This window comes from Perognathus longimembris, chromosome 7 (genome assembly GCF_023159225.1).
Source record: "Perognathus longimembris pacificus isolate PPM17 chromosome 7, ASM2315922v1, whole genome shotgun sequence".
In the NCBI taxonomy this organism is placed as follows: Eukaryota; Metazoa; Chordata; class Mammalia; order Rodentia; family Heteromyidae; genus Perognathus; species Perognathus longimembris.
The window spans coordinates 10,440,412-10,462,765 of record NC_063167.1 but is presented as its reverse complement, the minus strand read 5'-3'; the positions used below and the strand labels follow the sequence as shown (position 1 = coordinate 10,462,765).

General features: G+C 61.7%; 1 protein-coding gene and 1 long non-coding RNA gene across 12 annotated transcripts in view; one reads left to right on the top strand and one right to left on the bottom strand.

Moving 5' to 3' along the window:
• Window positions 1-22,354, bottom strand: part of Arhgef10l (Rho guanine nucleotide exchange factor 10 like) — a 123,295-nt gene that overhangs the window by 20,283 nt on the left and 80,658 nt on the right. For all 11 annotated transcript variants that reach the window (XR_007211521.1, XR_007211520.1, XM_048350347.1 and 8 more), the window contains 5 exons: window positions 22,136-22,257; window positions 16,776-16,862; window positions 15,311-15,543; window positions 14,292-14,446; window positions 10,716-10,864 (listed from right to left, as the gene is read on the bottom strand). Coding sequence is in view for 9 of the 11 variants with exons in the window: in XM_048350347.1 (XP_048206304.1) it covers window positions 10,716-10,864; window positions 14,292-14,446; window positions 15,311-15,543; window positions 16,776-16,862; window positions 22,136-22,257 (746 nt within the window). In the remaining 2 variants the exon portion in view is untranslated. The remainder of the gene's footprint in view (window positions 1-10,715; window positions 10,865-14,291; window positions 14,447-15,310; window positions 15,544-16,775; window positions 16,863-22,135; window positions 22,258-22,354) is intronic.
• On the top strand, window positions 558-22,255 carry LOC125354646. The gene is made up of 3 exons (XR_007211522.1): window positions 558-568; window positions 15,882-15,884; window positions 22,117-22,255. It is a non-coding gene; the product is annotated as an uncharacterized LOC125354646 (long non-coding RNA).

The window sequence follows — 22,354 nt, the reverse complement described above, 5'->3', positions numbered from 1 at the left end:
CGAGTAAACACTGCTAACAGGGCTCTGAAGGTGGGGGTTCTCTGGAGGAGAGGCAGGGCTGGCTCACAGCGGGAGGAAGAAGCCATCTGTGTACATTATTTAAAGTGACAAAGACAGCCCTCAGAACTGCTGCCCAAGGGGGGTTGGGCGGGGGCAGGTCAGATCTTCAACTCTCACAGTGGGGGGCCAACAGATAAAGTGCAGAACGGGGGGGGGGGGGGGGGGGGGGGGGGGACGGGACAGCTGCCAGAGAAGCGGGGTAGATTAAAGGCAGCATGGGCCAAGTCTTTTCTTCCAGGAAGAAGGATGGGAGAACCCATTCCAGGCTATGTGATTTCTCCCTTTAGGGCGGAAGTATCATTTCTTTTTTAATCTTAAACACCACTCTTCTGTCTTTAAGAGAAGATACAGTCGGCCAGGCTCCCTGTGCCCCTCAGGGGACAGCCTGGCGTTCTGAACTCGGCACCGGAGGCCCAGGTGTCTGGCCTCACTCCCAGCCAGCCCAGCCCTGGCCCTGGTGGATATTCAGGAAGCTCCGTGCAGGGCACCTCGGCCCTGGCCACAGCTGGTCACCAGGGGCTCCGCCAGTGTCCTTTGTCACTGCAGACACACTCTGGGGTGACAATCAACCACCCAGAGACCGGGCACTTCCTTCCGGCTGGCCCCATCCCCTGGCCAGTGTGGGGCTCTTGGGATCACTTGGCGGCTCCACCCAGCTGCCTCCCTGCAAGGGTTGCAATCTTCCATTTCCCCACGGGTCTCCCCGCCCATCCCCCCATCTCCCCGCCACCCCCCCACCCCCGCACAAGGCTTGGTTCCTAGCCCATAGCACTTGGAGCAAGTGGAGGCCCTGCAGAAGGAAGTGAGGTCACTGGAGGCGGGCCATGAATGAGACCAGGGGACCCGCCCCTTCCTCTCTCCCTCTCTCCCTGCCCCCTCACCTCCTGACCACCACAAGGTGACTACGGTCAGCTGTCACATGCTGTTGCCACCATGATGTGCGGTGCTTGCCTCAAGCCCAACGCAACCAAGCAAGGGGCCTCGGATTGAAACCTCTGAAATCGGGAGCCTTGGCTCCTGAACGTTGTTTATCCTAAGTTACGTCACGTCTGCCCCTCCCACACTGGGCCCGGAGGACAGGGACAGAGCCTCGGGATTCCGTGTCTCCCCAGAGCAGGCCAGGCCAGGCCCTGACCCACAGTGGAGATGGTCAGAGAAGGAGCGGGTAGACATGAACTTCATCTACAGCTCTCCCAGTCACTGGAGCACAGACAGCTCAGGCACACCCAACTAGCAACAAGCACCACGCCCAGGAGCTAACAGGAGGACAGTCGTCACCTGGGCCTCTCTGCACAGCCCCTCTCTACTCGAGTCGTGTTTGCAGACTCTGAAATGCAGAAGGATGCCCAGGGACCAGCCACAAGCAAGACAACCACATTGAAACGGGGGAGGAGGCGGCCAGGGAGGCCCGTCCAGGACCCAGCGCTGCCGCCTTTCTGGTTTTCCAGGTCTTCTCCTTTTAAAAAAAAAATTACTATAAAGTCGGACGCCAGTGGCTCGCGCCTGTTATCCTCACTACTCAGGAGGCTGAGCTCTGAGGATTACAGTTGAAGCAGCCCGAGCAGGAAAGTCCATGAGACTCTTATCTCCAATTAGCCCCCAGACTGCAAGTGACGCTGGTGGTTCAAAGTGGTAGAGTGCTAGCCTTCAGCACAAACTGGCTCAGGCCCTGAGTTCAAGCCCCGTGACCACCACCAACACCACCACCAACAAACTGTCTATAAATAGTATCCCTGAACAATAAGAAAACAAAAACAAATAATGTGATTACCACTGCACAGGAGAGCCTCAGAGAGCCTCTCAGGGGAGAGAGGAGGATTTTAAAGACAAGGCAGAACACGGCCCTGGGATGACGGGGAAGAAAGCATGGCAAGCAGAGGGTGTGCGGTGAGTGCAAAGGCCCTGAGGCAGGAATGAAAACCAGAGCGAGGCTCAGCGTGGGGATCTGGGCTGTAAAACCAAGGTGGGAAAGGCAGGCAGGGCCCCGATCACACCAGATCACACCAGGCGGCCTTGGCGTCTCTCCTTTCCAGAGGGAAGAGCCTGTATTCCATTTCCTGGTGGCAGGGGTTGAGCTGGTACATGACACGGCCAGGCTGGCTACCACGCGGCAGGATTCTGGCCCCGGCTGCATCCTCAGATCACTCTGGAGCCGGGTGCTGGGAGGGGCCGGTCCCCCGGGGACAGCAGTGCCAGCGGTCAGCTGTGAAGACCCAGTTCACATGGCTTGTTGTGAACCAGTCACTGATGGCCAAGGTCTGCAATGCCAGGGCTTGGGGCCGGGGAAGAACCTCAACACTGAGGCCTCACCGCAGAGGGGCGAGGCTGCGCCCCCCCATCCCCCCACCCCACCCCACCCCTGGTCCATCCCCTCCCTGGGCGCCAGGGCCGCTCAGAAGGCAGAGATCCTGCCGCACAACCACCCCTGGCTGGGCACCTAGACAGCCACAACTGTGTCCACCATCGGACAGTTCACCCCCGGCAGACGTGGTCTCTACCAGGCTGGGCGAGTCTCTCCCTCAGATTAGGGGCTCAGGTTCAAGGGCTCCTGTACTTCCTGCCTTGGAAAAGGCCAAAGGCACTGAAATGGAGCAGCCCATGACCGCGGCTTGCTGCCCCTGCGTCTGCAGCAGGAGGGCCCAGCCTGCTGCCGTCAGGAGCTAATTAAAGGAGAAGGTGGGGGGGGGTCCGTACCCCTCTCCCCAGCGCCTAGCACCCCAGCTCCAGTCCCAGAACAGGAGCACTGCTGAAGGCCTGCAGGGACCCCCACGGGGGTGGGGGTGTGAGAGAAGCGGGAGACACAGCGAGGGAGGGCCTGCAGCCCGGCCCTCCCGACTCGGTCACCTCTACACTGGACCTGGGACCAGCTGGGCCTTCTGGGGGACACCCCCCCGGCTCACCCCCAGAGCCTGGAGCTCAGATTCCCAGCTGCACCCCCAGGCCAGGGAGGAGGTTGGACCAAGGGGACATGCCAGCAGCGCTGGTCAGAGGGGACCGTCCCCGCATCCCAGAGTGAGGGCAGGCGGCAGACAGGCCCGGCCCTCAGTCACCACCAAGCTCATTGTCTTTTCCCCATGGGGTGTGTGGTTGCAAGGAGGAAACTCGGAATCCACTGACCCAGTTCTGCTCTCCTCCCGCCCAGGGAGCTATGGAAACGCTGCCCACCCAGAGCTCTCACGCCGCCGGCCAGAGGCTGGCCTTCTCCTCCCTGGCCAGGCTTGGAGGCCCAGGGACGGGAGCCCTCTCGCCCCCTCTCCCTTGAAGAAAGCCCTGCCTCCTGCCCCCACCCCCTCCCGGGGGCTCCAGAACAGCAGTGCTCCCTGACCTCTGGCCCCCAGAATCCAATCACAGCTACTGACCTGGGGGTCGCCACACCCAGAAACTGCCTCCTAGTGTGCCACACCAGACTAGATGAGCAGGGCACAGTGACTCGCACCCGTGATTCCAGCTGCTCAGAAGGCAGAGGCAGGAGGATCACCACTCAACAACAGAATAACCAAACCCTGGCGGCTCAACCTGTAATCTTAGCCACTCGGGAGGCTGAGCTCTGGGGATCAGGGTTTGAAGCCAACCTGGCAAGGAAAGTGCTCAAAACTCTTCTCTCCAATTAACCAGCAAAAAGCTGGAAGTGAGCTGTGGCTTACGTGGTGGAGTGCTAGCCTTAATAAGTGAAAAAGCCAAGGAACAGTGCTTAAGTGCACGTACACACACACACACACACACACACCAGAGAGCATGCGTGCCTCAACCTTCCCTGCAAGGGACGCAGGCAGCGCAGCTCAGAGCTCCTTGCAGGACCAGAAGGAAGGAGGGGAAGAGACCCCAACTACAGGACTCCCCCCACCCCAAGCCCCCTCTCCTAATGACCAAATTCCAGATAGCCTGAGCATCGAAACAGCAGCCAGGATCCAGGACTAGAGCACAGGGTTTGATAAGGAACCCGTTTGTAGTAACGGTCCGGCGGGGAGACGTGGGTCAGGTACAGGGAAAACGACGATGACAGCTGGTCGGCGTGGAGGGGACAGAGCGAGACGAGCCGGCGGCCAGTGAGGACGTGCTAATGCCCTGGCAGAGGTTTGAAGAGGGGCAGAATCACTCACAGGGCACCAAGAACCGCCAGCGGGCAAGCCAGCACTGAAAGGGGACGCAGGCTTGGGGCAACGAGCAGACCTCCCCGCAGCAGCAGGGGGATCCCCACGCCAGCCACGTAGGAAGGAGACCATGGCAGATCTAAGCTGCAGGGCCGTCTGTCACAACAGGCGTTGGACTTCAAAAACAAAAAAAAGCTCATTGTCAACTGGGCTGGTGGAGCATGCCTGTAATCCCGGCACCGGGGAGGCCGAGACAGGAGGATTGCGAGCTTGAGGCCGGCCTGGGATGCCCCGAGAAAACCCATCCCAGGAGGAAAGAAGTCAGGACTGTGATTCCGTTCTTCTTCGGGACGGCGGAGGGGTTGTTCCAGAGGGAAAGGGGACCAAAGAGACCTGACATGGCGTGTAGTGGGGGCCCGGGCTGGGGTCCGGGTGAGGTAAAGGATACTTTGGAGACGCCTAGGCACCGTCTCCGTGGACACGGGTGCCCTGGTATGATCTGTTACAGCGAAAGAAGACAAAAGTGACTTTAAGCGACGCATAAATGGAGAGCGGGACCCTGGTTGGGACTCAGGGCTCAACTCAGAGCCCCTAAGAGAGCCAGCCTTGTGGGGCCTCAGCCCCCCGTGAGGACCCCAGGGGGGAGCAGGCAGGCAGTCGCGTGTGTGCAGGCTGCCTGAAGGGATGAAGCGGGGTGTGGCCCCACCCACGGCACCCCATCTCTGCAGCCTGCAGCGACCCAGCGGCACGACGGCTCCAGGTGAGCGATCCCGCTCCGCGTTGTGCTGACGCGGCCCGGTCGCCCGTCCTCCAGTATTTATGTGCCTCCAGGGGACGCGCGGCTGTGCTCCACGTCCATAAATTCCCAGGGCGTCATTAGTGACAGGACGCCGAGGGCCTGGGGGGGGGGGACCACAGGGGGTGGGGAGCCACCTGGAAAAAGGGCGGGGTGGGGGGGCCCACTTCCTGCACACCTACTAGGTGCAGGCCTTCTAAAGTGGGACGGGCATCAGACACACACACAGTACTTCGCTTGTAGACAGACGGCCTGAAAGGAGAAGGAGCAAGTCCAGAAATGCGGGGTGGGGGGCGAGGAGCCCAGGGGCCAAGCAAGGCCAGAGCGGGGCAGAGCATCTCCTGCAGACCTCAGCTCCCCAGCTCTCTCCGGGGCTCAGGGAAAACGCTCAGGCCTGCTTTCATGGGAGGCTGAGCACTAAGGAGCCCCTGGCACCCATCCGATGGGGTCACCTGGTTGCCGTCAATGCTGCTCAGAGCGGGGCGCTGGCGGCTTAATCCTAGCGACTGGGAGGCTGAGATCTAAGGATGGAAGTTCGAAGCCAGCCTGAGCAGAAAAGTCTGTGAGGCTCTTGTCTCCCATTAACCACCCAAACGCTGGAAGTGGAAGTGCAGCCTCGGCCCGGGGGGGAGGGGGAAGCTAAGGGACAACACCTAGGCACCGAGTTGAGGCCCCACACTGGCACGCATGCACACGCACACACACGCACACGCACACGCAACTGCTGAGAAGCCTGCTCTTGGGCCCAAGGGTGGCCTGACAAGAGCCAGCCTGCAGCTCACCAACACACCAATCCCCCGGGGGCCACCAAGGAGGCGGCCGCCACCTTCCAGCCTCATCCAACATGCAGGTGCCCGGAGAGCCTGGACACGCTCCCCCAGCCCAGGGTCCCGGGCCCCTCCCCGCCACTGCACTGTCCCGCAGAGACACCGGCTAAGGCACGCTATCAGCACGAACCGCCTCCCCTGTCTTTCTCTACTGCGCTCTTATCAACGCTGCACAGCCCAGAACATGCGCTGAGAAGCGCAACCGAGTCGGGCGGAGCCCGGGGGACAGGCTTGCCCCAGCTCGCCCAGGCCTGCCCAGGTCAGAGCAGGGGATGGCTGGGACCCCGGGAAACTCCTCAGTCCTGGGCAAACCCAACAGCTCCCACCGCCTACCTCAAAGCCACCGCCCACCCCCGGGGGTGCCTCGGAGGACAGACGCACTCTCTTTGGGGGGCTTAGGGTGGGGGCTTCATCCACCCATCACCAGCGGCCGGGGCACGTGGCCCAGCACCCCTCACCCTCCTGCAAAGTGGGGGCCAGGCCACGCCAGTCTGAACGATGTCCACGCACAGAGCTCAGCGCCCGCTAAGCCCAGGAGGGGAGGACAGACAGAGCCCCCTCCCCCCGACCCATCCTAACTTTGCTCCAACAGTCCATTCTGGAAAAGACTGCCAAGTTGCATGTCTTGGGTGCATTTTTCTAGAAACATCATCAACAGTTTTTGCCAATATCACTAGTCTGTGAGAAAAAAAAAAAAAGTTAACAATTCTTGCGGGCCATGCTTGTTACTAAGCAGGTGGCTAGGCAGGCACAGGTGGTAGAGCTGACCTTACCTTGTCACCCGCAGGACAGCCCAGAGCCGGGCACAGGGGCCACCGTGCCGAGGGCGGGTCACTGCACCCAAGGCTGAGAACCAAACAAATCCGTGGGCTCCCGGCTCTCGGGGATGAGGTATGGGCCACCCCCCCAGCTCTGCTCCCCTTAGGAGTCTATTTAATTTCCTCTCTTTTCCTGCAATTACCAGAGCCAGCCTAGCGTTTCCTCTCCATCATTGACTCCTGCCTGAGGGAGAGAGGGAGGGCTGGGCCGTGGCCATGTGGGGCCACCCAGCACCCCTGAGTCAAAGAGAAGACGGACGCACAGCCTTGTGCCCAGGCAAACACCACAAACAAGCGACCCAGGCAAGAGCCAGGCACCACCAAGGCTGGGTGGCACAGACGCCTACCTGTGCAGCCTCCCCCCCCCGTACCCTACACAAGTCACGAGCTGCACGCTTTTACGTCTAGGATGAGTTCCACAGTGGACAACCCCCCCCCCCAACCAAACTGCTGCACAGAGCCGCCTCCAGGGAATGGTGACACCCCCCCGACCCCTGCTTGTCCCGTGGCCCAAACATGGGGTGCTTCCACTGAGCGCTAGAGGACTTGGTGAATCTTTTCACACTCTCACCAATTTGCATACCATTACCCAAGAAGCCTTGCGCTTGCCTGGCTTTCGCTTTTGCAAATTCCCACCCGTTTCGTGTCATAAATAAGATGGGAGACAGAAAACTAATACAGCCCAGAGATGCATTATTCATGGCGAGTCACGGGGGCCCAGATGGATTTACGATGGCTAATACATGCAAACTAAGTTTGGGCACTAAACGTGGAAATTAAGGGTGGGTAAGCTGGGTGCACGTGGAGGTGGGCAGGGGGGAGGAGGAGGGCTGGGAGGGTCCAGGAAGGCAGAGGAGTTTCTCCGCTGTGTGCTGAGTGGCACCAAGCGCGAGTGCTGGACTCCGGGGCCATTGGGGACTGAGCGCCGGCCCTGAGAGCTGCTCTGGCCGTTCCTTCATGCCGGTGGCAGTCAAGCTCTGGGTCAGCGGATCTGCTCGTGGTTCAGGCGGTCCTGCCTCAGAGACCCCACCCTTACCACAGCCCAGCCCTCATCCAAGCCCCCCTGCCCTGGGCTCCAGCAGGTTCGGGGGGCGGGGCTGGGCTCCAGCTGTCCCAGGAACAGCCCCAGGGGCAAGGCTGCCGTGGAAACCCCTTAAGATGGGTGCCAGGACACGTCTGGGGACCCCAGCTCCTGCGTGGCCCAGCTATCCTCTCCACTGCCACCCCAGGGCCTGGCACATCTGGATCGAGGGTGGAGCCCGCACGTCCCAGAGCAGGGACGGCAGCCAGTGGCCACTGCGGGGGCAGGATCCGACCCCCACCCCACCCTTCCCCATACACAAGCGCCTCTGCCTCCCCCACCCCGCCGGCCCCACCACCTTCTGGGACACTGCAGCCGGCCCAGGCACCCCAGGCCTCCCTCAGCCCAGACCATCAACTTTGAATCCAAAGGACATGAACACCCCAGGCCTGTGCCACAGAGACTGACCTACAGGGAGGGGGAGGGGAGCCTGGGCCAGCCACAGGACCGCCATGTGTGTGCCCTGCCTGGCCCCAGCCACGAGGGACAGCGAACGAGGCAGAGGTGCAGAGAGCAGCCACCAAGGAACTATCTCCTGAAGGGAGCCTGGGGACACCCTAAGCCAGGACGGGCTGGGAGGGAGGGGGCTCTGGAGCTCTGGGGGTCAGGGCGGCCTCCCCGGGGGAGGGGAAGGTGGCTGCTGGGCTGTGACCTGTGAGACTTCAGGCTGAGCCAGCCAGGGAGACGCTGGGCGGGTCCCAGGGTCACCAGCAGGGCCAGCAGGCTGCGGGCTCGGAGACACGCCCAGCCCCAGTCCACTGTCCATCTATGCCTGGCTGGTCACTGCAGGGGCCCAGAAGCTGGGTGCCGTCCACAGCCCCGGCCCTGCCCCCACCCCGCTCTAGGCCCCACCCCCAGCCCCTGCCCCAACCCCCTCTCTGCCCCGCCCCCTGCCCCCCCACCACCATCCCAGGCCCCACTCCAGTCCCAGCCTCCTCTCTGCCCTAGGCCACCGGCCAACCCCCAGGCCACTCGAGCTCCGTGGAGCTCACCCACCCCAACACTGCAAGCCGACCAGCCAGTCTGTCTTTGATAGTTTTGTTCTGTGTGTGTGTGCGTGTGTGTGTGTGTGTGTGTGTGTGTTTAATTAAGATGCAACTAGCATGCCGCAGCCGGCCTCCCCTCCCGCCGTCGTGGGAGATGAACTCCAGACGGATGGATTACACTTTGAAGGTGGCCATCTCGATACCGGCGCGGAGGACGCGGTGTTGACACAGGGCCCGGCGAGCTACATTACTATTTAACAGGCCTCGCTTCACCCTCCGCTGGGATCAAGAAGCGGAACAAGCTGTTGTTGGTAGGCGAAGTGTCAACGCGTGTGTGTGTGTGCACGTGTGTGTGCACGTGTGTGTGCCAGCTCTGCAGGCCCTGCAGGACTCAGGACGCCAAGGGCAGGGACCAGCTGGACGGGCAAGGCGCACAGGGCAGGGCTGGGCGGGCCTCGAGGGACAGTCCCCAGCGCAGGACCCCTCCCCACCCCGGAAGCTGCCCCTGGCCTGGACTCCAGGACGGTGCTCTCTTCTGCCCCACCACGACGTCCATACTCTCCCCGGCCCATCCCCTGCCCGCCTGCCCCTCTGCCCAGCTCAGGATCCCGACCGCACACGCTTCTGTAGCTGTGTGGCTTTGGGCAAGTGACTTCACCTCTCTGTGCCTGTTTACTCATCTCTACTGTGTGACTAGTACTTGTTGCAGAGTTACCTTGAGGACTTCCTGAGCCCTCCTTACACGCCGGCGATGGTTGCTTTCCCCAGTGAAAGACTGGCGGTGGAAGAATGGCATCGCGAAAGCTCTCCAGTGACCGAGATTCCCAGTTTAACCCCTCGGCTGCCACCCTGGAGCCACTGTGCCCTCCTGGGTCTCCTGGAGACAACCCCAGTCCCCTCCCCCCCTCCAGGGGCGCCTCCAGCTTGGGGAGTGCCCGATGCCACAGGCGTCCGCCACGATGCGCCCCCGCTGGTGCTGAGCCCGGAGTCGCGCAGGGAAGGCCGGCAGCCAGCGCCCTGGCCAGCCAGCGGGGCCGAGCCAGGCCGTCCCCACCTCCCACACGCAGGAACACCACCTCCCACGGGACCCGGGGTGCGTCCCTCTTCAGATGGGATGAACACTGTTTAGACAGGAGCCACAGGGGCCCCGGATGCCTCCCCCGGGTGGGTGGGCCTCACCCAACGTGGCCAAGGGCTGAGCAGAACACAGAGACCAAGAAGAGAGAACCTCTCCGCTGTCCGCCTCCGAGCTGGGACCACAGGTCTCCCGTGCCCCCAGGACCAGGCCCTGGGCCGCGGGCTTGCCATCCGTGGGCTCGCACCCCTGGCTCTCGGGTCTCTGTGTTGTAGCTGAGAAACCACACGTCAGCTCTTCTGAGCCTCTGGCTGTAAGGGGAACTCGACCTTCCTAAGCACGTGCGCGCATTGATCCGACACAGCACACACGGACGCCCTTGCACATCTGAGAGCCCTGACCGGGGCTTCCAGGAAAGGGACCGATCCCTCCTGCCCAGCCCGAAGAAGCTCAGGCAGCAAAGCAGCGGCACTGGAGAAAGATCCGGGTGTGTGCGGCCCCCACGAGCCCCTCTGGGCTTTGGCCATTTCGGGGCCGGACGCCAGCCCCTGAACTCATCTCCTCGTGTCGGATTCTCCGTCTGTCAAGTGAGGATTGTGACTCTGGCTCGACTGTCCAGCGTCACCTTAAAGCCGTCCAGGAGATAACCCAGTGGGCAACTGGAGACCACCCCCAGAAGGAAGCCCACTACCTGCCTAGAAGCCACCCCCGGCCCCAGGACTGGGCCTTCAACTGTGCCAGAGGCCCAGGTTCTGCCGCACTAGCAACAGGGCAGGGTGGAGGGGAGGGGGGGCAGGCGGCCCCCACCACCACGGTGCTTACAGGCCCGTCCCCAAGATGGCTGAGTCCACGCAGAAGCCCCGGTCCCTAGGCCCGGGCCTGCAGGACCTTCCCTCACGGTGGTCCTGGGGGTGCGTACCGGGGCCAGCAGCAGGCTAGCCGGGCAGGCGGCCCATGGCCGCGGAGGGGGCGGGGACTCACCTGCGTCTGCAGGGTGGCACAGTCCAGGACGGTGACCCGCTGTCCACAGCTGGCCCACACCGCATCCTCCAGGCTGAGCAGCGTGCGGATGGGCCCCGGCCCAATGGTCAGGCACGTCGGGGGACTCTCCAGGTCCCACGGGACTCCCCCTGGAGGGAGGGGAGGACGAGGGTCAGCAGCGGCCGCGGGCCCACTTCCCTCTCCAGGTGGTGGGTCCTCTTTCCAGCTGGCGGGGGCTTTCCCAGCACCTCTGCCTCCTGCCATTTACCCCACACGCACACACACACACACACACACAGCCAGGGGACCCGCAAGCCCCTCTCCCTCACCCCCACTCCCTTCCAGGCCCTTCTTCTCCTCCCTCTCTGCATCTCACCTACTCTGAGCCCAGCTATGTGCTGGGTGCTAAGTGACAGACACTGGGTGCTAGGTGCTAGGTACTAGGCGCGGGGACAACGGCACTGGGTGGGCAAAGGCCTGCTATCTGGGAGGCCCTGTGGGACACAGACGGCACTGGCTGGCAACTGGCCCAACTCGAGCCGTCTCTGCCCCACAGGGCCTCCCTGCAGAAGCAGATCCCGGCCACGGCTGAGAAGGGATGGCGGGCCACGAAGCATTCGAACTCAGCTCTGACCCTCATCTTGCCTCTACCTCCTCCTCCTCCTCCAAGCCCTCCTCCCAGCTCTGTGGCTAGAACCCAAGTTATAAGGGGCGCAGAGGGGAGCGACCCCAAGGTGCCTGCCCTGGCCAGGACCCCACGGCAGAGGCGCAAACATGGGGATCTGAGCGCCCCCCAGTGGCTGGTGGTGTGCAGTGCTTGTGGCCAGAAGCCGGAGTTTCCAGGGCTGCTGTGACCAAGGTGGGAAGCCACAGCTAGGCATGCCGGGACAAGGCCCCCGGGACACTGGGAAGTGGGGTGTACCCGGTTGGGACCCCTACCACCCGCCACTGTGGGAAGGGCCACAGCCATGAAACCCCAGGGTCACACTCTGCTGGCCCCTCGGCCCCCCACATGCCGTCCCCCCAGAAATTGTCTTAAGCTGTCCCAACTCCAGGACCCAAGGAGAGAAACTGGTCACGTTTTGTGATTTTATATCCCAAAGGATGCCGGGCAGGAGGCCACCTTGGGAGGCCCACAGGGTCGCCCTGTACAAGAGGCGGAGTCGCTGGGCACCACAAGGGGAGGGACCCTTGTCCTCCAAGGCCTCCCCCACCAGACTCAGACCATACAGACCTTCCTGCCTCACCCTCCCTTCCTTGTCCTGGGTGGGGGCGGGGGCCGTGGGCAAGCACGCACGTGTTCCAGAACACGCACTCGGGCGCACACCCGCCCCCTGCCTGACAGCTCATCCACCTGGGTGGGCGCCAGCCTCACAGCCAGCAAGGGGAGATGAATGTCCTTCCTCAGCAAGGGCACCTTCATGAGGCCCACGTCCTTCCTCCCAGGCCACAGGGGACAAAGCCCCGGAGGTCCCAAGGCAAGGCACGGAGACACAGAGGCTGAGAGGCCTGAAGGGGACAAATGACGCCCGTCCCTGGAGGAGGTGTGACAGGTGAGGACCCCTGGGTCCCTGGTGAGGAGATGAGGCACCCCCCAAGACCCAAGATCTCACTCTTCCTTTCTGTCTTCTGAAACTCCAGAGGGTGCAACCCCCGTGCCCGACATGAAGCCCTACCTTACACAACACCTCGACTGTGTGTCTCCCTCCATAGAAACTCCTGGGGAGTAACCAGAGAGGAGGGCCGGGAGAAGCGTGCAGATCTCTCCCTAGTCTCTTTCCAGCTGGAAGATAAGATGTGGGGCCCGAGGGTCCACGGCAGCTCTCTGGTTCTGACTAACTGCCGGGCTCCAGTTTCAGGCCGGAAGCCCATCGTCAGACCCAAGCCCTACCACAGAGGGAACTGTGTCCGCTCCCAGGTCCGTGGTGCTGACATCCTAGCCCCCAGGAGCACAGACGGCCTGGGGGTGGGGGAGGGCAGCTCACTGATGCGTCCATCTTGGATGCCACCTCCAGGGTGGTGGAAAGACAAAGCCAAGGAAGCCATAACCCTCCCCACCCAGGGCCCAAACCCAGGAGCCAAGAGGCAAAGGGCAAAGGTGACCCAACCTGGGGTCGGGAGGCCAGCGGGGGAGGTGAGGCTCCCGGTCCCCGTTCAGTGGGCGCCGGAAGCTGGGTGGTCCCCTTGGAGACCCTGTCTAAACCTCTACACGTCTGAGCCCATATTTACATTCGCATGCACGCTCCATCTAACAGCAAGAGGGATTTTTTCCCCTCCTTCCTCCCCCTTTAATTAAAAACTATAAATGCCTTATCAAAAGCTAATTAAAAATACCAACACCATGCCAAGTAGCAAAAAAAGAAAAAAAAAAGCTATGCAAATATTCACTCATAACCCTGCCATAGGATCAAAGCCGCGTTGGAGGGGACCGAGGGGAGGGGGTGCCACTGAGACAGCAGACGTCGGGTTCGTCCCCGATTCGGGGTCACCTAGGGACAGCCTCACCTGCCAGGGCACAGGGCACAGAGCACAGCCCCCCACGGGGCTGTGGACAGGCTGGGTCACCCAGGCGTGTGCACTCCGCACACCGATGTGCACACACACGTGCATGCACGCACCCACGCGTGCGCAGTCCACCAAGCAGAGCCAGTGAGGCTCCCTCGGGATAGCGTGCACAACATGACGTCCCGGCCCTCGTTCCTGCTGCGGACAGGCCCAGCGCAGCTAACCCGGCTCCCGGACTCGGGGACAGCGGCAGCCATGGCTCTGCACACTGGCAGACCGGATACCCTTCCCCGGGCCGAGACCACGGTCCCCCCATACTACCCGTCCTGCCTGGTAGTGAGCGCCCTGTTTCTGCCGGATTCACACCTAAGGGACCAGGCAGGAGGCTTCAGTGGGCCTTCGGGGTCTTCAATGCCCTCTGCCCAATCCTGGGCCAGCTCTTCCGCCTGTCTCCTGCAGCCTGGCAGAGGATACAGCTCCCGGCTGATGCCCAGGACAGCCCCTGTCCCCCCCACCACCCACCCATGTTGGGCACTGGCTTGCAGCTTTAAGAGGCGGACCTAGCCGGCTGCCTCTTCTCCAGCCCTGGGGCCGCGTGGCTGCTAGCCCCGCTTGCCTTTACCGGGTCGGCGGCGAAGGCGGCTCTAACCAGCCCCGCCTCCCGCTTCAGACTGCGTGTGCGCTAAGATGGCGGCGATCAACCCAGGGGCGGTCCTGTGGGCCGTGACGCCCGCCCTTAGGGGAAGTCCCATGACGTCACCCTTGATGGACAGCCTAACCAGCCTATCACAGTGCCTAGCTAGCCGCTCCAAATCCCTCCCCTTCCTGCCGCCATTATTGCTTTAAAAACGCAACCCCGGAATAAAGACCTCGGACCTTGCTTCGACTTCTCCCCGAATCGTCTGCGCGTCCTGTGTCCTGCCTTAAACGTAAGGGGGGCTCGGGGCGGCGGTTTCGCGATTCTACCTCTTCTTGGCTCTTCCCCCCCGGGATACGCTCCCTGCTCCTCCTGCCGGCGGGAGAAGCGCCCGGAGCCGAGTGTCCCCGACACACCCACCCACCGGGCCTCACCGCTGGTCCGAGGGTAGGCGGCCAGGGTCCCGTCCTGCAGGCCGGCGAGCAGGAAGGAGGGGCTGTACCGCAGGCACAGCACGGGCTGCAGGCCGGGGCTCCTGCAGGTCGCCAGGCACTGGGTGCCCGTGTCCACGCTGCCGTAGAGCAGGATGCTGCGGGGAGAGGGGAGGCCGCCGTGACTCACAGGCACCCACCAGCCTGGCGCCCCCCCCCCCCAGGGCTCACTGCCCCACCTCTCGACTGACACCACCCCCCCTTCCCACAGCCCAGACTCCATGGGTGGCGTGGTAGGTAGGGTGGTGCTCTCGCTGGCTCTACTCGGGGGTCCATAAGGATGCGGAGATGTAGGGCACGCCAGAGATGGCCATGGGACCTCTCTGAGGAGTAATGAGAATGTTCTGGAAGGATCTGTACTTCCTAGAAGCCTCTGAACGGCACACTTTTAAAGGTTTCTTGGTGTTTTTGCCGTGCCAAGCACCTGTAGCTCATGCTTATAATCCCAGCTACTCAGAAGGCTGACGTCGGAGGATGACAGTTTCAAGCCAGACCAGGCCGAGCCGGCTATGAGACTCTATGTCCAATTACCCAGCACAAAGCCAGCACTGGAGGCGAGACTCAAGTGGTAGAGTGCCAGCCTTGAGTGAGGCCCCAGGCAGGGAGGCCACAAATGGGCGAAGGCTCCGTGAACACAAAGCTCCAACGGCTCCCCATCCCAGTGGCCTCCCAGTGGCCCTGCCGCTCGGGAACCTGGAAGCCAAGACTCTAGGGGTCACATGGTGCCTGAGGACCCACAGACACGTGCATGCCGTGGGACCAAGACTTCAGTTCCTGGGACACCCGAAGCTATCGTGGCCTGAACACTGCCACGCAGCCCGAGAGTGGCCGGTCGGCTGGGACAAAGCTGCTCCTGGCATCTGGGTGTCACACTGCTGCCTTTGGTGCCACACAGAGGCAGGTAAAGTCTGGGAGAAGCTGGACAGAGAGTGCCCAGGACACCCCCTCTCCCTCCCCCTCACCTGCCATCCTGGAGCCCAAGGCAGATGGTGGGGTGCACAGCAGCCGAGGGGTCTGCGGTGGCCCGGCCCTCCTCCGAGCCCTCTGCCTCCTCCTCCTCCTCCTCGGGCTCCGGAATGTACTCCATGCAGAGCACGGGGGCTGCCAGGGAGAAGGACTTGACGGTGCGTGGGGAGGGCCGGTTCAGAGAGAAGATCTCCACCTGGCCCCCGGCGCCCTCCTGTCCACCTCCAACCTGGGAGGAGAGAGCAAGAGGCCAGTCATTGGACGCCATGGGGACAATGGTGGAACCCAGCTCCTCCTTCCCCAGCGCCCAAGCCCCGCCTCACCACACCCGCCTCCTAACAGCACACGTCCCCTGCACACAAGCGCACGTGCCCCGACGCATGGCAGCAAGTTAGCTTCCGGGACAAAAGGAAACTGGGTAGGAGCTAATGTTGATAAATACCCAATCAGCATTCTATCTCTGTAGGGCACCTCAAGTGATCATGCTTGTGCCCACCGTGTCCAACATGTGACATGCGATGGATGGATGGATGGATGGATGGATGGGTGGATGGATAAATGCATGAGTGGGTGGGTGGGTGGGTGGATGGATGGATGGATGGGTAGACAATGGATGAATGTAGGTGGATGCATGGATGGATGTGTAGGTGAATAATGGATGGACGGATGGATGGATGGATGGGTAGACGGATGGATGGGTAGGTGGTGGACGAGTGGGTGGGTAAATGATAAATGATGAACATGGATGTTTAAGTGAATGATGGATGGACTAATGGGTGGGTGGAGGGATGGATGGATAGATGGGTGGATGGGGGGATAGATAGGTGGATGGATGGATGGACAGATGGATGACTGGGTGCATGTGTGCACGGATGGCTGGGTGGGTGGATGAATGGATGACTGGATACGTGCATACATGGATGATATTCCGGATAGATAGATAGATGCATGGGAGACAGATAAATAGGTGAACGGATGGTTGGATGGATAGATGGATGCATGGGTGGATGGTGAGTGGATAGATGAGAACATACATACATTCATGAGTGGATGGATGAGTGGACAGATGGATGGACAGGGTGGTGCAGACATGCCTACAACAATGAACAGGTACACCATGTGCTAGATAATGGAGAAGAGCAAGGAATAAATCAACCTCCCAAGGAGCACTTGGCTGACGTGTGAAAGGTGAGCAGCAGTTGTGCTGCCCAGGTGTGTGGAAACAGGACTGGGCAGGCGTCCCGTGGCTGGGAATGGCCCGGCTGGAGCCTCGGGTGTGGAGGGGAGCCCTCAGCATGCGGGGGCATGGGGGAGGAGGCGCATTTGAATCGAGAGACGTTGTTGTGCCAGGAACAGGGAGACAGACGCCCTGCGTGGAGTGGAGTGCCCAGCCTGCTTCGACCCGGGACTTGCCCAGCTTTGATTCCTTTCCCGGGAAGTCCTTGCCTCCCCTCCACTCACCCAGAGGTAGCCCTGTGGGAGGGAGGTGCTGACCGCCGAGAAGCCCAGTAGGGGACAGTTGACAGGACTGTGGACCAGGGCACCAAGCTGCAGAAAGAGACAAAGCCAAGGCAGGTTAGTCAGCAAGGGGCGAGGGGCCACCCAGTCCCCCAGCAAAAACCTCTGAAGCCCGAGACTGGAAAATGACGTGTGAGCACTCTCTCTTCTAGAACCTTCTGATCAGAAGGGACTTGCACGATGCCCCGCATTTGCCTAGTCTTGGAAAATGGGCAGTTTCTAAGGTTTGTTGAAAAACATTAAGGCCCACCCCTCGATTTTAAAGACGGAGAAAACAGAAAAAAGGGGGACTGCACCAGGCCACAGGAGGAGACAGGTCTGCCCTGGCCTGCTCCTCCCTCCTCCTGAATTCCTCCTGGAAGAGACAGGAAAGAAGGTGCTGGGGTTCCACCCACCTCCACATCAGGACTGAAGAGCCCTGCAGGACCAGAGCTGGGTGGCCTGGGCACGGGGCACCCAGAGCCAGGCCCTGTGCGCTACCAGGAACCACCAGCTCCGTGCGCCTCCTTCCAGGGTCTGCCGCCCCAAGCCCCTCTCTGGGTGGTGTCTCTGAGGCCAGCTTCCGGACCCAACCCAGCCTGAGGCCTGGGGCCAGGTCTGGGCTTGGGGGGTGGGGGGCAGGGAGGGGGGGAAATGCCTTTTCTAGGCACATGCTGCCCTCTGCTGGTACTGGAAGCCCCAGCCAGTCAGGGCTCTGCCAGAATATTCTCACATCCTAACCAAATTCCAAATGGCCTCGTCTAACTTCTCCATGTAGCAACTGGCAACTTAAAACAGGGGGGTGGCGGGGGCGGGGGGGGGGGCTGGTATGACTGGCTCAGCTCAACGTTATGGAACAAATCAGGAGCAGAGACAGCACCAGGGTTTAAACCTCCAATCCCTTCGGCTTGAATTGTACCCAGAAGGCAGGTGCCAGATCAGAAGCTGTGGCACTCTGGGGGGCCACTTCTGCCCAGCTGGGAACACAGACACTCACACCCCCCAAGTCCTGAGCAGAAGGCTTCCTGAACCCCAGCCTCTAGCAGCACCCAGCAGCCAGGGACCCACCAGCTCCTCTCTTCACCGAGGAGGAGGCAAGTGGTTGGTCCTGCCCTGGGCTCAGACATCTCCATGGCAACCCTAGGGACTGATGTGGGCTGACCAGCAGAGCCAGGTCCCAAGATGGCAGCAGCTCAAATGGCTCCTTAGTGGGCCAGGGCCTAGGCCTCTTCTCGTCCACTCCACTGTGGAAGCAGACTTCCAAAACTCGGGGTGCCCGGAGAGCAGAGGAGGGGACATACTGGGGAGGGAGGCAGGCCTCAGGGGCAGCCAACCTGGGCTCTACCCCAACTTAGTGGCTCCATCTAGGGTTCCTCGCAGGTAAACGGGGACCCCCGCTTGTCCTGGGGTGGGTCTGTGAGGCCAGGGAAGGCCGGTGAGCAGCTACGCAGTGCCCGGGCAGGGTGCCAAAGGCTGCAGCTCAGGTACAGCTTGGGTCTCCCCCTCGCGCCCACAAAGTATCACATGTGGACAGGTCGATCCCCAGCACAGCAGTGTCGGGGGTGGGGGGGTGGCCCTTGAAGGGGTAGAGCCCCGTGGAGGGAGAGGAGGTCGCTGACAATATGGCACTCAGAAGGATTCATGTCATTCCTGGGGGGTGCCAGTTGGTCCCCTCCAGAGTGGGCTGTTATGAAGAGATCCCGGTCTGGCCTCTGAGCCCCCCTGGCTTCCAGCTTCGCCATGTGACGTGCACTAAGACCATTCATATGACATCACGCTAACCCTGCTAGGATGACATCATACTGATGTCACGCTAAAACCTCGTCAGAGGCAGAACATCACCTGATCCTAGACGCTTAGCTTCCTGAGCTTCGTCAACGGCCCCCCTTTTTTTGTAAAGGACCCAGCTTCAAGTGCTTCCTTGCAGCAACAGAAGATGACCAGATACAAACCAGTTCTACCTAGTGGAGGCCAGGAAGATCCAGATGGGCTGGGGGCTGAGCCTCGGCAGCCTGGCCCTGGGCCCCGTATCCAGGGCAGGGTAAGAGTGGACAGGAACCCCTCCCTGTCCTCCACCCGTTCCCAGGTATCCTTCAGACTGACCTCGGCCCACTGGGGGGATAGGCCCGTGTCAGCCCCCAGAACAAGCCCCCTGCAGAGGGAGGGAGGAGTCTCCTCCAGCACCCCCAAGTCAGGCCTTGGAGACTCCCGAGGCTCTCTTCCCCCTGGCTCCACCCGTGACCATAATCCCACCATGGAGTCAGCACCGCCACGCTGGCAGGTCACTGTGACCCAGTCAAGGAGGACAGAGGGTGACACCAACGGGTGCACGATGTCACACCACGCTGACATCACAGCGGGAACAAGTCCCTGGTGTCCCGGAGCTGGGACCAGGACAGCTCCTGGCACTGCCCACACGCCATTCCCCTAGGGGGGCCCACGCAGGACCAGCACCAGCGTGGCTGGGTCAACACAGAGGACTGACCCGCGCCTCGTTCCCTCGAGAACAGAACCAGCACACACCGGGCCCTGCTGGGACCTTCCCCGGGGGCTGCAGGCCCGGTCTCCGGCTCTCATTAGCAGGCCCGGGAGCCGCTCGCTCGCATCTGTCCCCGCAGTCATTGGACAGGCTGGTGGGGCACGGCTGTCTGCTCCAGGAGGGAGCCGGATGGGTGTCTCAGCAAATAGGGCCGCACAGGCTCTGCCGTGTCCCCCGGGGGCCCTTGCAGCCCCATTACCCACGGAGACGCATGCGTGGCTCAGTCAGCCAGCGGGACTCTGGGGAGACACCAAGCAGGGCGCTGCGGGGTGGTCCACATAAGGAGATGAGATGAGATGGGGGGGGGGGGTGCTTGTCCCCAGGCGCAAGGCAGCACATGGGGCTTCTTCCCGGGAAAGCCCTGGAAGGGAAGGGGGGGGAGGAGGGGGAAGCCTATCTGTGACTCGACTTAACCTAATCCCACCTGTCAGGGTGCACGTATGGTCCATGCTGACAGGAGACCCAAAATCCTGGAGGAGACGGAAGGTTCCAATTCCCCCCACCCTAATGTCCCATCCCCATCCCCTCCCCCCCACCGTGGGAGCAGGCCTCTACCCCAGGCCCACAGGGAGCCCCATCTCTCATCAGCCCAATTCCTGACCAACACACCCCACATTCCTCCCTGCTCCCGCCAGGGCTGTGTGAAGGCCCAAGTGCGAAACTTAGGGGTACCCAACACCTCAGTCACTGGGAAAGTATTTCAAGGTGCTTCAGAGCCCCGCGCGGGCTGGGACGAGCTCCTCTCCCGCCCCTCCCGCCTGCTCGGGGCAGGTTTCCAAAGGCACTGCTCATCCTGGCCCTTGATGGCCAAATCCACAACCAGATCACAGACAAGGGATGTGTGGGGGGGGGGGGGGGCGCTTTTTCTTTGTAAAAGTGTTGCAGTCCGTTATTATTCACCTTCATTGTTGGGATTCCTTCTGGGTGCCCCGTTTTAAAACTGCAGAAACAGAAGCCGGGGCGCACCTCTCTCCCCTCCCCCCCCCCAGCCGCAGCCTCAGGCTCCCTGACTCTGCTTCCCCCTGCCCCCCTCCCCCCACACCCCAACATCCACTCTCCCTGCACTAGGCATGTTCCCAGTCCCTCTCATTAGCCCCCCACTTCCTTTCACCATTCCCATACACAAATAGGGTTTGAAAATACGGATGAGATGGCGCAGGCTCCCGGCCGGGGTCCATCCGGCTTCTCGCCATGGGAGCACGCCATCCCGCAGGGCTGGGGGCCCAGCCACTAGCCAGCTGCCCCCTGCTTCCATCTCCACGTCCCCTCCAGTGGCCCACCCCCTAACTGCCATTGTAAGAGGATTAAGAGATGGGGCCATTAAGAGAAAATTAGGCCACCAAGATTTTGCCCTGGTAAATGGATTAACGTGATTATCACGGCAATAGATTCCTGATGAAAACTAGATTTCGCTATTTTCCTCTGGGTTTCCGCACACGCGCCCCTGCCCTCGCACCTTCCCGCATCGGGGGCCCTCCTCAAATGTGGGAACCCGCCTCTGGCCTCCCCGGCTTCCCCCCAACCTGAGCCCCATACATGAACACAAGGCTGTTGTTTGCAAGTCACCCAGACTTGGGGAAAACGCTACAACAGCAGGATGCAGGCAGAGACATTTCCAGCTCACCCCAAGAGGCAGCGGAACTTGCTCCCTGACTGATGCCATCTTGGCCTTCCGTGTCGATCTGTCTAGAACACTGCCCCCGAGTCCTTCTGGCCATTTGAGTCCCAGCCTGTCACCTCCTCCAGAGCTGGCTGCCGCACGCCACTGCTCTCCAGCTTTCCGCTGCTTCATTGGGGATCAGCCTCACGGACTTTCCTGCCTGGGCTGGCTTCACACCTCCAGCCTCAGACCTCGGCCTCCTGCGTAGCTCAGATTACAGGCGTGAGCCACGGGCACTCAGCTGAGATGGATCATCTTTGTGTTGTTCCCTTCGGCTACCTGTCTCAACTAGAATGAGCACGGTGTGTTCTAGAGTCCTCTGTGGGCAGACCCCTGAATGCTGGGACGTACGGTGAACTCACATCTCGAGGGCGTCCTCTGAGCCGTTTAGAACCCCGTCCCCACCCCGCCAGCTCGCCTTCCGGGAATGGATCTGTGTACGGGGTCCCACGCTTGCTCTCCTGGCCCCGCTGCTGAGATGCCCTCAGTACTTGGGGGAGGAGGAGGCCGCCACAGGGAGGCATGGGCTCTGCCAGGACACAGAGGGATGGAGGACCGACCATGGGGGCTAAGCTCGGGGCAGCGAAAACCACAGGAGATTGGAATCGGGAGCAGCAAGCTTGGAGCTGCTGGACTGGTCAGTCAGTCCATTGCCGGCTAAATGACGTCACCACCTGAGCCTTCATCGCCTAATCCACGAAACCCGTTCCGTGGTTTGTGAGCCCCATTAAGACAAGAGGCGATGGCAAGGCCCTGTGCCCAACAGGCAGGGGTGAGGGCCGTGGGTGTAACTGGGTGCCAGCTCTGGCCCCGTGGCATCAACCAAGCGTCCAGCCCAGCCACCTGGGTCCATTCTGAAGCCCCACCGTCAACTCATGAGATCACTGCTACTTGTTATCTCAAGGTAATGACATTTTCCCCTCTTCTGATCCAAGCTGGTCATGTGACCCAGGCTGGTCACAGGCCCCACACGGAGGCTTTGTGTGTGAGTAAGCCATTGAAAAGTGGAACTGGAAGCCAGGCCTCCCAGGCTGCTGTGGGCACTGGTTTACCCCCCCCACCCCACCCCACCCCCCGCAAAGCGGGGCCAGCCACAGCCACCGCAGGCGCCTGAGGTCCACTCACCTGCAGGCTGAGGGCCCGGGAGGAGAAGGCTGGAACGCAGCAGGCCAGGATCGGACACCAGAAAGGGGCTTTGCTCTTCCTGTCCTCATCGGGACACAGCCAGCCTGGCTGGTTCTCCTCCCCTGCAACAAGAGCAAGGAGGTGAGGGACGCCCGGCAGAGCCCGGCGCCAACCAGGCAGGGAGGAGCCCCGGGAGCCGCCGCAGGCCCCTCAGGCCAG